Source organism: Podarcis erhardii (genome assembly GCF_964252035.2).
Source record: "Podarcis erhardii genome assembly, chromosome: 11".
In the NCBI taxonomy this organism is placed as follows: domain Eukaryota; kingdom Metazoa; phylum Chordata; class Lepidosauria; order Squamata; family Lacertidae; genus Podarcis; species Podarcis erhardii.
In genome coordinates this window covers 19,734,562-19,748,271 of record NC_138501.1, presented here as the reverse complement: position 1 = coordinate 19,748,271, position 13,710 = coordinate 19,734,562, and the positions used below count along the sequence as shown (strand labels likewise).

The 13,710-nt window shown below is 43.9% G+C and overlaps 1 protein-coding gene across 4 annotated transcripts in view; it reads right to left on the bottom strand.

The window, feature by feature from the left end:
* MCC (MCC regulator of WNT signaling pathway) overlaps positions 1-13,710 on the bottom strand; it is a 198,068-nt gene that overhangs the window by 27,283 nt on the left and 157,075 nt on the right. For all 4 annotated transcript variants that reach the window (XM_081880360.1, XM_081880361.1, XM_081880362.1 and 1 more), the window contains 2 exons: positions 3,222-3,368; positions 2,790-2,879 (listed from right to left, as the gene is read on the bottom strand). In XM_081880360.1, coding sequence (XP_081736486.1) covers positions 2,790-2,879; positions 3,222-3,368 — 237 coding nt within the window. The remainder of the gene's footprint in view (positions 1-2,789; positions 2,880-3,221; positions 3,369-13,710) is intronic.

Genomic DNA, 13,710 nt, shown 5'->3' with positions numbered 1-13,710 from the left:
TGCATCAGTGTAGTTCGTAGCTATCCTGAAGCTGAGACTCCAATACTTTGGCCACCTCATGAGAAGAGAAGACTCCCTGGAAAAGACCCTGATGTTGGGAAAGATGGAGGGCACAAGGAGAAGGGGATGACAGAGGACGAGATGGTTGGACAGTGTTCTCGAAGCTACCAGCATGAGTCTGACCAAACTGCGGGAGGCAGCAGAAGACAGAAGTGCCTGGCGTGCTCTGGTCCATGGGGTCACAAAGAGTCAGACACGACTAAACAACAACAACAATAAGGGAGTTGCAGCAGAAAAAATAGATTGCTTTCCTGTCTGTGACTCTGAGATAATAATTACAGAGAAAGCAGAATGAAAAAAAGGTGTGGCTGTGAACTTTCTTAGCTGCTAATGGTCATCAGCTTGATAAAACTGAAAAACCAAACTACTAACAGGAATCATACTAGTAATAGTAAGTCAAGAGGGTTCCAATTTCCTCTATATGTGAATGCTTATGTTTTGCTTTTCTGTAATAAAATCAAACCTGAGGTGGCTTACAAAGCACAACAAAATGAAAAATAATCCTGACATTAAAACAGAATCAACAACCAGGTAAATTATAAAATAATTAGTCTTCGGATACCAAGTAAAGCTTTGCTGGATACAATCTTCTTTCTAGTGTGATCCTCTTTCTAGTGCACTTCCTTATAATAATGTTGTCCAAGCATCAAACAAAACCCATAAAGATGAGGACTAGAGATTTTGCTGCTTCACAAACAAATAATAGACAGTTGGAACAATAATGCAGTTATGAATGTTTTACACTGAAGTACTCTGCAAGAGATCAGAATTATTCTCTGGCATCAAGCTTAGGTTGTAAATCATCTTAATTTTCAGTTATTGCATGATATCCTTCTGATGTGGGTAGAATTATTTATGTGAGTGGGATTTTATCTTTATCCATAGGGTTGCTGTTGGGTTGTATTAGAACTGCAAAAATACAGCTCCCTCCCCACAAATTCATGCTGAGTCTCCTTAATAATATAATCTCCAGCTGTAAAAGCTGGTTATGGACTTCTGCCACAGAAACCAAATGCATGGCTTTGCATATTCCATGCACATGGTACAATAACAAGATACCCTTATGCTGCAACATGAAAATAAGTTCTGATCTCTTTCCTCTCGAAAACAGAATTGTATCATGTGAATATAGATAGGCTTTCTTAATCTACATAATTTAAAATCACTGTTAAAGAACAGGAAGCAGAATATAGTTTTACCTTGGCTGCCGAACGCCTTGGAATTCGTACATTTCGGCTCCCAAACAATCAAAAGCCGCAAGTGAGTGCTCTGGTTTTTGAACGATTTTTGGAAGTCAAATGGGCACTTCTTGCTCAGATTTTCTTCATAAAATTACTTATTGGAGCTTCCTGCAGCCAATCAGAAGCCATGCTTTGGTTTTTGAACATTTTGGAAGTCCATCGGACTTCCGGAACAGATTCTGTTCAACTTCCAGGGTATGACTGTACACGAATAAACCGAAAGTTTACACAATTGAGGGGTGCAAGAAGTGGGGTTCCCCAAGGACCAGTACTGAGAACTGGACTTTCTAACTTGTTCACAAATGACCTGCTGTTGGGGGCGGGGTGAGGTTTCCAAGTTTGCTGATGGCACCCATTTGCTCAGGATGTTTAAAACAAAATTGACTGCTAGGAGTTCCAAAGGTATCTCAGTAAACTGGGCATTTAAAAAGCAAATGGAATTCAGTGTAAGCAAGGGTAAAGCAAAGCAGATTGGGGCAAGAGAGAGAGAGAGAGGGAGGGAGGGAGGGAGGGAGGGAGGGAGAGAAGAGGTTCTGAACTGGGACTGACTGATGAGGAAAGAGCTTGGGGATAAGGCACACAGGTGAATGAAAATGTCAAGCCAGTATGCAGAAGCTGTGAAAAACAAACATTCCGTATTGGAGATCATTAGGAAAAGGGTCAGAAATAAAACTTCTGATATAATAAGGCCGCTATACAAGCTGATGGTGCAAATGAGCTTGGACTACTGTATACAATTCTGGTCGCGACACCTTAAAAGGATATTAGAGCTTAAAAAGGTGCATCCAAACACCCCTATAAGAGTAGTTTTCTTCCTCTCTTATCATACTAGAACCCAGGGTCATTCAATAAGGCCGAATGTTGGACATTTCAGGACAGACTTCATACAGCACCTAAAACTATGGGATTTGCCAACACAAGAGATGTAGCCACCAACTTGGATGGTTTTCAAAGGGGTATAGACAAATTCATGACGATAAGGCTCTCAGTGCCTATAGTCACAATCACGATGTATTACCTCCAGCATACTAGTTGCTTATGAGCACAAGTAGACAGCACACCGTTGCAATCATGTCCTACACGAGGGTTGGTCATTGTGAGTGCATTATGCTGAAGTAGACAGGCCTTTGGTCTAATGCTAATGGGCACTTCTTGATCAGATTTTCTTTATAAGATTATTTATATATCACCATCTAATGTAAGGCTATGTACAATATATACAAATCCTTATGGAAGGATTATATGTTTGTAGCATTTATGTTTTTTTGTGGGGATACTCAGTACCAGCAAACCGCCCCCCCCCCCAGATATTAAAAGTGTGGCACTTATTGTAACAACTTCATGGTGAGTACAGGGACCATTTTTGTTTCCCTTAAAAGAATATTATTTTAAATATATATTATTTCAATTTTTATACCACCCTTCATCCAAAGATCGCAAGGCAGTTCACGACATGAGCATAAATCCTATGTGATCATTAACACTCACCCCTATGCTGCTGATTTCAGATCCCAGGACAGGACGGTCAGATGTTGAAGATTCCGATCTTGTCTTTGAGAGCTTTACTCGTTCAGCTATCTAGAAACGGGGGGAAAAAACCCCACCGCAAATATTAGGTGTCGTATGTAGCTTTTGCACAGCTATGCAAATCCCTCCCCCTTCTTCACACATCCAGAAATTGTATGTTAAGTTGATTAATGTAAACTGGCATGTGTGTTGTGACTAACAGAGGCTTAAAATCCTTAGCACTTATCTCTCCCTGCAGCTCGAGTTTTCAGACTCACTTAGGATCCTTGTAAATTCCCCTAGCGCTCTGGCTCATGCTTCCCAGTTAATTGCACGCCTGCACAGCAGCTGCGCACAGCAAAGGCTGCGTCTCCCAGATAATGAGAGGCACTGTGACAATGTACAAGGACTCACCTTGGCAATGGGGATGTCATTACTGCTGCTGCTGGTGCTCAGTTCTCCAGTGCTAGGGTTAATGGGACGGTTGGCAGGAGTAAGGCGTCCGGGACTTGATGGGCCAGTTGCCTGGACACTTTGTAAACGGGTCTGCAGTTCTCGAACCTGGAAGAACACACAATATTAAGACAAAGTCATTTGTTTTCCTTTGCACTTGGTCTGTTGAGCAGTCCTGGCTGCAGCAGGCAAACTCTGCTTTAGCCTGGGGTTATTGATTTATTTGTTAAAGGAAGAAAAGCTTGAAAAAGTTCGAAAGCAAAACCTTTTCCATTGTGTCAGGGAATTGCCATCAGCTCAGAGGCGAGAGGTCGAAGAGCAGTTGTGTTAAAGGGAGCCTCCAAAGATCTTGCGAAGCAGTTCTTCCTCTGGCGAGGAAGGAAGCCCGGCCTCCAGTGGGGAAGGGGCGCAAGGATCAGAAGATGCTAAGGAGAGCCTCAACACCAAGCCTGAGCAAAGGGGAGGGGAGGCAAGTCCCCCTTTGCCAGTGCCCACGTTGTGCAGTAGGGAGGTTTGCGCACAGAGAGAGGAGGAGAAGGATGGGGGTCACATGACTGTTATGCTGGGGAAGGTATAAGGACCGCCCACTCCCAGATTCTGCTAGCGACTGAGCAGACATGGACTTGAGACGCTCTGCACTGTAAGATAGTTTGTACAGATAATAAAGTCTGGAAAAGACCGGTGGGAGTCTTGCCTGTTTGCTCTCAAGCAACCACACCACCACCTGACACATTGGTTCTTCGGCTGCGACAAGGCAGTTTCTAGTACTATCAAGTTTTATGAAGCATGGACATATTTACTGAGAGAAATCTGTCTTTCTGGCCACATGAATACCTTTAGTTTGAGGTCAGATTCAATGAACACCACTGGAAGAAACACAAACAACGCATATGGGGGGGAAAGCGGTGGATCCATTGTTGTCTTGTTCACTTCTTATATGCTACTGAGCAAGATGAATAGTTAACTCTTGATGAAAGTTGCAGTGGTGAAAGGGGAGGAATAATTGTACTGGATCCCACAACTGTTATGTCCCCAGACTTCAGATGAGTAAAATGACATGGACTTAGGCACATATTATGTATAAGCAAATATACAGGTATGTGCCAAAAGAATTAGCCTTATTTAGATATACATAAAAGCTGCGGATGTATGAATTATTTTATATGAATTTATTTCAGCTGAAGATTTCTTCCAGACCACAAACCATTTCAGGATATTCCTCCCATCCACACTGCATCATTGCAAAAACGACCTGGCAGTAAGACATGGTGGGGAGGGGAGACTAATGAACCACGTAGAATCCATAGGTGTGCCTCTGGAATTACGGCCAGAGTTCTCAGAAATTGATTTATGCATTCAATTTAGCAAAATGAATGCTAAATGCAAGGAAGAAGACGAAGAGGAGGAGTTTGGACTTGATATCGCGCCTTTCACTCCCCTTAAGGAGTCTCAAAGCGGCTAATAATCTCCTTTCCCTTCCTCCCCCACAACAAACACTCTGTGAGGTGAGTGAGGCTGAGCCCAAGGTCACCCAGCAGCTGAATGTGGAGGAGTGGGGAAGCGAACCCAGCTCACCAGATTACGAGTCCACCGCTCTTAACCATTACACCACACTGGCTCTCTAGCACTATCAGCCTCACTGGGATTAACAGGTGGCAGTTAAGAAGTTTCAGTTCTCACATAATGTGCACTTCTAGCTTAGAGTTCGCTCTGTTTCCCATTTCCAAAATGGTTCCATGTGTGTCAAACTAGCTACTAAATCAATCTCGGTGCTTGCAAACTCCAATGCACGCTACAGAGATCCCTCAAACCCGTAAGATGCTCACATGCACACAAAGTTCTGCTCCAATGCAGGAAGACATTATAAATGAACCACGCAGTTCCACATTTGAATGTGTTACATCCATGATCATCTGACCCCAAAACAGTAATTTACTTCCAGACCAGATCAAATGATTGGGACGATAATGAGCTTAAAAAAACACAGTACAGCCCAGTTCGCTCATCCTCTTCTCTTGTCGTGCGCGAGAGAAGGAGGTGCCTGCGAAGAAAATCAGGGCATCATACAGATTAGAGACTTCTCCCCAGAATGTGACAAGCGAATGGATCCTCACTACACTGGTCAACTGGGGGGGAGGAATAATTCTGAGTCAAGAAAAGTCTGACTGGAGGAGCCAATGTCAGCATGCAGGGCTGGTGGGAAGGAGAAGAGAAACTGATTTCAGGAGCTACTGATGAGGTGCCATGCTACTATCCTCCTGGCAGTAGGTAGTGCTGCACTAGGGTAGAGCAGAGGCAAGGATGGGGAGGGAGCCGCAGCGTGGTGCCACCCCACTGTGCCAGTCACTGTTGGCTATTCATTCACAAAAGAGTTAACAAAATCTAAGATGCAAGTAAGTTATTAAAAAAGCAAACATACTGTGCTTGATTTCATCATATCGAAGTACATACATACATAGGCAGGCAACCCATTCCCAGAAATGCCTACACAACAAAGCTCAAAACAATAATAAATCTAACCAATTTAGCGCAAACGCCGAGAAGTAAATTGGAAGGTTCTTCTCAGCTACTAGGATAAATTGGCACCCCAAATTTCCATCTGTGAGCTGATTCAGACTATTTTCCCCAGCTTCATAAACCATGATTTATCCATCTGGAGGCAAATGTCAGGATTGAATGTTCCTCCCCACCTCTCATAATAAGCTCCTGCCTTATAATCCTGGTTTATTCACCACGATTAAACCAGTTTCCTGGTTCAGATAGAACAGGGAATTGTGGCTTAACACATGCCAGGAATTGAGCACTGAAGATGGTGCATGAAGTGAGGAGGAGTAAGGTGAAAGGGAAGCAAGCATGATGCTGGTCCCTGAATTTATGGTTTAAGAAGTCGGGAAAGATAATTTGAACTGGCTCTATGAATCTGTGTTACAGGATACTGAGCTAATGGTCTGCATATAATAAAGCAATTTGAAATAATTATTTGTAGAGAAACATCCTAGGATGACCTCATTGCATTAAAAACCCAAAGTGATTGAAGTGTAAATAATTTATTTATACTTCAGAAGCTATAGTTGAAATGCAGCACTGCAGAGCAGATAAATGCTACAAACACAGCAAATTAGAATAGGGTACCCAACAAATCAGTAACTCAATACCCCCAAAGTTGCTGAACAACTGCATTGCTCTTATTATATACAATTAAAAAAAATAAAAAGGTATTAAAATAAAGCAGGCCTGACCGCAAAATGGCTTTAGGACTAGAAAAGGAGGGGGGGGGAAAGCTTGCAAATGACATTTTTTGATGCAAGATTATAAGCTTTGCCCCGGACAAATACTTAAAGAAACAAATGGCCTTCTTCAGCACAGCAACTTGGGCCACAAGGGAAATCAAGAGCTCATTTTTCCTGCATCACTAACATAGAAAATAAAAGAAGAAGAAAGGAAATAAACATGCAGTCTGAAGGGGAAATTTCCTTGAAAGTCAAACTGTTTATTGAAACACATAAATATCCCTTCCGATTATAGCAGTGGACAGAATAAAGAAGTGCAGTGAGCTATAGTCCCTAAACCCAGAGGAACTTAAGTAAAAATGAGTTGTTACATATATACATAACTTGGCAGCTCATGAAGGACAGGATACTTAGCTCTACTCCGAAAAGATGATACTAATATTTGAGCTATGTGTTACACTAAGTACCCATATTTAAAAAGGATGCTTAGCACTATTCCTTCCTTCCCTTCTTCCAGCTTCATAGACTCTGACCCAGACTGGGAGAATGATGGGTACAAAGGGGGCTTAACCCAAAATTATTCCTCCTGGTTTCAATTCCCACCCAGAGCTGCTGTTTGCAGTATAGCAACACCTTCAAGGGAAATAACATGATTTGCGGTAGGAAAATGTCATGTGAAGGAAACCTGCTCCCCACAGTTTCAATCTAGACCAGACCTTCATGCAGCTGCTTTTTTTCTTGAAAAACCATTACAGTGGTACTTCAGGTTATGAACTTAATTCGTTCTGGAGGTCCGTTCTTAACCCAAAACCGTTCTTAACCTGATGCGTGCTTTCGCTAATGGGGCTTCCAACTGCCGCCGGCACGCAATTTCCGTCCTCATCCTGGGGCAAAGTTTGTAACCCGAGGTACTACTTCTGGGTTAGCAGAGTTTGTAACCCGAGGTGTTTGTAACCTGAGGTACCACTGTAGTTGGTGCTAAGCACATGGATAAAAATGCACGCATGCTTAGTGTCATGTGCAACTTGTTCACATCACACCAGCTGAAATTCCCTCCTCTGCACAACTGTTAAAGATGTTGCAGCCCTCTTCTTTGCTACTATTAGGGGCTCTTTCAGAAAGGTGTTTTCCCCCAGTCTGACCTGGAGATTTCACGGCTGGAAAGTGGAAGCCAGCCCTGTCAACTTGCAAAACTTGTGCTCGGCCAGAGAGTTCTGGTCCTTCGCAAAGCAAGCTTTGGTATGTGGTTTGAGACCAGGATTTCGGAAGGACTACCTTCTGTCTTATGACTCTGATGCTCCACTGGAAGCATCAGAAGTATTGCTTCACGCTCTGTTACCACTGGAGTACTGAATGGTTAGTGTGCTAGCCTGGGTATTTTCAGGGGTGGCATCCAGGAGTCTTGATTGGCCCCCTTTTGATTTGTGTTTTGGTATGTTGTCAAAAGGGACGCGGGGGGTGCTGTGGGTTAAACCACAGATAGGGCTTGCCGATCAGAAGGTTGGCGGTTCGAATCCCCGTGATGGGGTGAGCTCCCGTTGCTCGGTCCCTGCTCCTACCAAACTAGCAGTTTGAAAGCACGTCAAAGTGCAAGTAGATAAATAGGTACCACTCCGGCGGGAAGGTAAACGGCGTTTCCGTGCGCTGCTCTGGTTCGCCAGAAGCGGCTTTGTCATGCTGGCCACATGACCCGGAAGCTGTACGCCGGCTCCCTCGGCCAATAAGCGAGATGAGCGCCGCAACCCCAGAGTCAGTCACGACTGGACCTAATGGTCAGGGGTCCCTTTACCTTTATGTTGTCAAAAACATGGTTTTGCTGAGCTTCTGGTTTGGTTGAGTTTTTCTCCTTTCTGTTATTTTAAACAGGCTGCTGGTCTTAGTATGGTCCATTAGTTTTGATTTCTGTATTGATGGCCTATCATTTTAACTGAAATCCTCAATATTCTGATCTTCATTTGTACATGCACACACACATATGGTAATCTGGATATATTTGGGGTGGCCAGAGTGGGGGAGGGAAGCTTGTTAAAATTTCAATGCTAAGTTAAAAGCCACTAACAACTTATCAAGCAGTGACTGCTAGCCATAATTATACACCATAAAACAACATTTATAACGGAAAGAAAAATATATGAGTAATATTCAAACCACACTTAGGGTGGAAAATCCTTTTTCAAGAAAGTTTAAAAATTGTAATCTAAGCAAATAATAAAACTACAGTATAGGGCGGAATTCGCTTAACGAACCCCGCCATTGGAAGCCCCTGCACAAGGACTTCCACTTGCAAAACAGGGTTTCCCCCCACCCCCTTCCTGTGCCCCCAAAAAGGGCTCTGCAGGGGTTGTGATACCTCCCAGAATATAGGGGCGAGGAGAGGAGGATCACTCCACCTGGAAACGTGCAACCATAGGAGCCAGCTTTTAGGGGGCCAAGGTCTTCGCGCTGCTCCAATACATTATTTGAAGGGGGCAGGCACCTCCGAAGTCATTGGGGATTGCTATTCAAATGGTGTGCATGTACCATGTTTTGTGACCAGTTATGCAGGGCGGAGGTTACCTGGGCACCCCCAATATTTTATTCCAATTGGCACCCTTGGCTGCAATGCTTGCACAGATAGAACATCTTTCATACACAGCATGATGCTGAATTCCACCCATAGTGCAGGGAGTAAGGTAAAGGACCCCTGGACGGTTAAGTCCAGCCAAAGGTGACTATGGGGTTGTGGCACTCATCTCGCTTTCAGGCCGAGGGAGCCAGCGTTTGTCCACAGACAGCTTTCCAGGTCATGTGGCCAGCATGACTTAACTGCTTCTGGCACAATGGAATACCGTGACGGAAACCAGAGTGCACGGAAAAGCCGTTTACCTTCCTGCCGGAGTGGTACCTATTTATCTACTTGCACTTGCGTGCTTTCAAACTGCTAGGTTGGCAGGAGCTGGGACAGAGCAACGGGAGCTCATCCCATTGCGGGGATTTGAACCGCCAACTTCTGATCGGCAAGCCCAAGATGCTCAGTGGTTTAGACAACAGCACCACCTGCGTCCCTTACCTTTACCTCCTGGGAGTACTGTTGTTTGAAGAAGAAGAAGAGTTTGGATTTGATATCCTGCTTTATCACTACCCGAAGGAGACTCAAAGCGGCTAACAATCTCTTGTCCCTTCCTCCCCTACAACAAACACTCTGTGAGGTGAGTGGGGCTGAGAGACTTCAAAGAAGTGTGACTGGCCCAAGGTCACCCAGCAGCTACATGTGGAGGAGTGGAGACGTGAACCCGGTTCCCCAGATTACGGGCCTACCACTCTTAACCACTACACCACACTGGCTCTCACTGTTGTTCCTCACTGGGGCTGGGAGAGGAAGGAGAAAGAGAGGGAACTCATGGATCTAAAGCAGCAAATGTCACTGCAGCTGGCCCAATGTGTTGGTGAGAAAGTGGAAGTGATTAGGGAGGCAAGAGAGAGGTATTGCAGGCCAGGGTAGAGAGTAAGGAGCTGAAGAAGGCAAAGCAGATCTCCCTGAGGAGCACAAAGAACACCTCCCCTGAGGCTCTGGAGGCTGTGTCACCTCTGTGAGGCCAAGCCAGCGGCAAACTTTCTATCTGTCTCAGCAGGAGCCTGACTGTGACCTTGTTCACACGCAAATCTAAGCCAAAATCCAAGAGAGATGAAATGGAAGAAATGAAATGACAGCAGATCATATACATAAGGCAAGTCGGTGGTGGTTCAGGAAGTAGCTTGCTGGCTCAGAAAAGTGAGTACACATTCTGATACATTAAATAAAAGAGTGGAACATAGCAAGAACAAGTGGTGGTGGGAAACAAGGCCAACAGTACAGCTCTGAACTATGCAGACAGGAGATTTGAGGGGGTCCACTTGTAGGTGGGGAACCCACTGGTTTAGCGCACCATTTGTTAAAACCATTTGCAAGCGGTTTCTTCAGTTCAGAACTTCAAGGCTGGGGGAAAAAAGAAACCTACTGCGAAGGAAGGTTGAGGAGCCGTGTAGGTTAAAGGAGGGCAGAGTAGGGAGCATGGCACAATTCAAAGAGGAATGCCACTGCAAGGGAGGGTTAAAAAGCCTACAGGGAGGAAGCAAGAGGAGGAAAGCAGAGCATAAGTCTGGCTGCAGGGCTGGAGAAAAGAGAAATGATTTCTCTCCGCATAAATTTATGTTGCTGCTAAGAACTTCTTTTTTTAAGGCAGTTTGCATTTTCCATGCCAAGAAAAGGTAGCTGGGGAATGAATGGAGGGAGTGTTTTGCAGATCTAATAATCCATCAAATCTAAAGAAGAATTTGAGGAGAAAAATGTTTGCGGACAAAAGGAGGACATGGTAAAGAGATTACCCCGTTTATGGGCTTGCAAAAGAACAGAATAAAGAAAAATGGGAGATCTTAAGACTAGACAGCCACAAACACAGGATTCTTACTCACCGTATTTTTCGCTCTATAGGACTCACCTGACCATAGGACGCACCTTGTTTTAGAGGGGGAGAACAAGAGAAAAAAAAATCTCCCCCTCTCTGCACAGTGCCCCTTCAGTGAAGCGGCAGGAGAAACGGAGCCCCTTCCATTTCTCCGCACTCTAGAGGCTTCAGTGAAGGCAACCCGAAGCCTCCGGAGCGCGGCAGGAGTTCCCACTGCGCTCCGGAGGCTTTGGGTTCCTTTCACTGAAGCCAGGCGAGTCTTGCTCTCCAGGCTTCAGCGAAAGCAACATGAAGCCTCCGGAGCGCGGCGGGAGCGCTCCCACTGCGCTTCAGGGGCTTCACATTGCTATAGCTGAAGCCAAGGAGCCTGCATTTGCTCCATAAGACGCACACACATTTCCCCGTAATTTTTGGAAGGGAAAATGTGCGTCTTATAGAGCAAAAAATATGGTAGTTCTGGCATTAGCAACCTGCCACGTGCGCACCTCTAAGGAGGGTATGTCTTATTCACAGCAACCTTGGAGATGGCTTAGGCCCATTTTGGAGTATTGGTAACACCTACATGATTCTTCGTAGGTATCACATGAAGGAACTGATTAAATGAACTGGGACTTCCACATGGAACCCTCTCATGGGGCTGCCATGATTGCACAATTTGCAGCAGTTGTGCATACAGGCTATGTAGGGAACCACTGGTTCATACTATCAGGACACCCATGTGCACACACACACACACACACCCCGCCCAACTGTCAAACCTGTGCGCTCCTCCTGGTGACAACATGAGGTTTGCCAAGCAAGTGCTCAGGCCTGAGAACACTTCCAGGTCATTCTTAACTGTTCATCAGGTTAAACACAGAGAAACACTCCACACTGCTGCCTATGGTTGCCACCATGGAATTCTTTCTCCAATGAGATTCACCAAAGCCCAACCAAGCAAATCGCAGTGGCATAAAAAGGCGCTGTCATCTGGGTCACTAGTAGGGTTTGTGTTGTACTATACTTAGCATTGCCTCGGCGAGCATAGAGCTGAAATAGGTCCTTCCATCTAAGACTATGGCAGGATGCATTTATGGTTTGCTGTCTTTTTTTAAAAAAATATGCTATTTAATTACAGACACAAACCATCTCCCTGGGCAGAGAACGGCAATCCCTTGCAACGCAGGAATCTCAACTAAAGTGTCCATGACAAATGGTCATCCAACCTCTGCTTAAAAATCTCCAATGAAGGAGTGTCCATCACTTAAATGTTGTGACCCCCACATCCCACCAAGGTGATCCAAAAGTATAACATGGTAAATTGTATCTAAATATAATGTAAAATATGACTCTTAAATTCATATGATTTTCAGTGTTTAGGTATGCAGCTGAAAAACTATATGCTAAACATCAGGTATTCTACAGTTTCTAAGTAAATACGTAGAAGACACAAACTTGACTAGAACTCTTAAAGTTGATTTCTAATGAAATTGTTAGCTACGCTTACTAAAGTAATTTTTAATCAGCAATTTCAGCAATAAGCTAGCAATGGCTATAATTACCATGCAAAAATTAGCCGAGAAATCTAAGCCTCTTGGGTTGTATCTTAATTAAAGAGAAATGTAGTTACTGCTAGTTCTCACTCCACTTTTTAATAAAGTGACAGTCGGGATCTGAACACTAATTTTAAGGTTTCTTGACCCGTATTATTATTATAGTATTATTGAACGGCTGCGATACCTTCGGTGTATCTTAAGAAATGAAAGTAGCGCTCTCTAATTCAAAGTCAATACACTTCCCAGGATTGATTTATTCACATGGGATACATGCTTCATGGATGAGTTGCCTGGAAGAATATAGCTCTCGTGTTCTATCACAATTATACTAGGCCAGAGTCACTTGAGCCTGTCTCGTTCTCAATTTATAATGCCTCAGTTATGCTCAGCATGAGGAGGACCTGTAGTTCCAAAACGAGCCGTGACAATGTTCATAAGGCGGAAAAAGTTACCTACTATTGTTTACTTTGCACATTCCCCTCGCTACATTTCTGGTCAATTTTACTTTAGAATTCAGTATGACTCTGTATATAGACACATGTTTTTAATCCCTCCTCAGAGAGGCTAGATTTCAACACAGCCTCTTAGGAATTATGAGTGGCTTGCAGATATTGCGCACTTCAGCCTTCTCATAGCAAACCATATAACCACCAATGTACTATAAGTCTAAAAAAGTTTAAAAGGCCAGTTTAAAAACTAAGGCTGGTTTATTTTGTTGTACATTTGATATTTGATGTGCTTTGCCTCTATGATTTACAATTAGAATGCCACTTAGAAATAGAATTCCTTTGCCAATTGCTTATATGCATTTCTAGAGGTAACTAAGTTACACACACAAAGCAAATAAAATCCAACTAAGAACATGAATTCACTAGCAAAAATTCTCTCCCAACCATTCTTTGCAGCTTAACTCAGAGCCCCCCCAAAAGCAACCCAAATAACCAGGTCTTAAAACTTCCAGAAGGTGGTTAGGCTTGAATTCTGAGCAAGTCTGTGTTGTAATGCCTTTTACACTCAGCTTTACAATAAAGGTGAAAATGAAACATTTTCAAAGAGCCTAGAAAACATCTAGATTGGTTAAAAAAAACAAACCAGCGACACAAGTTTTCATGCATGATGAGAACAGAGGAACGGCCAGTTGAACATTGTTCCCTTAAGCAGCATGTCTGTACGGTGATAGTACAGTGGTGCCCCGCAAGACGAATGCCCTGCAAGACGGAAAACTCGCTAGACGAAAGAGTTTTCCGTTTTGGAGGTGCTT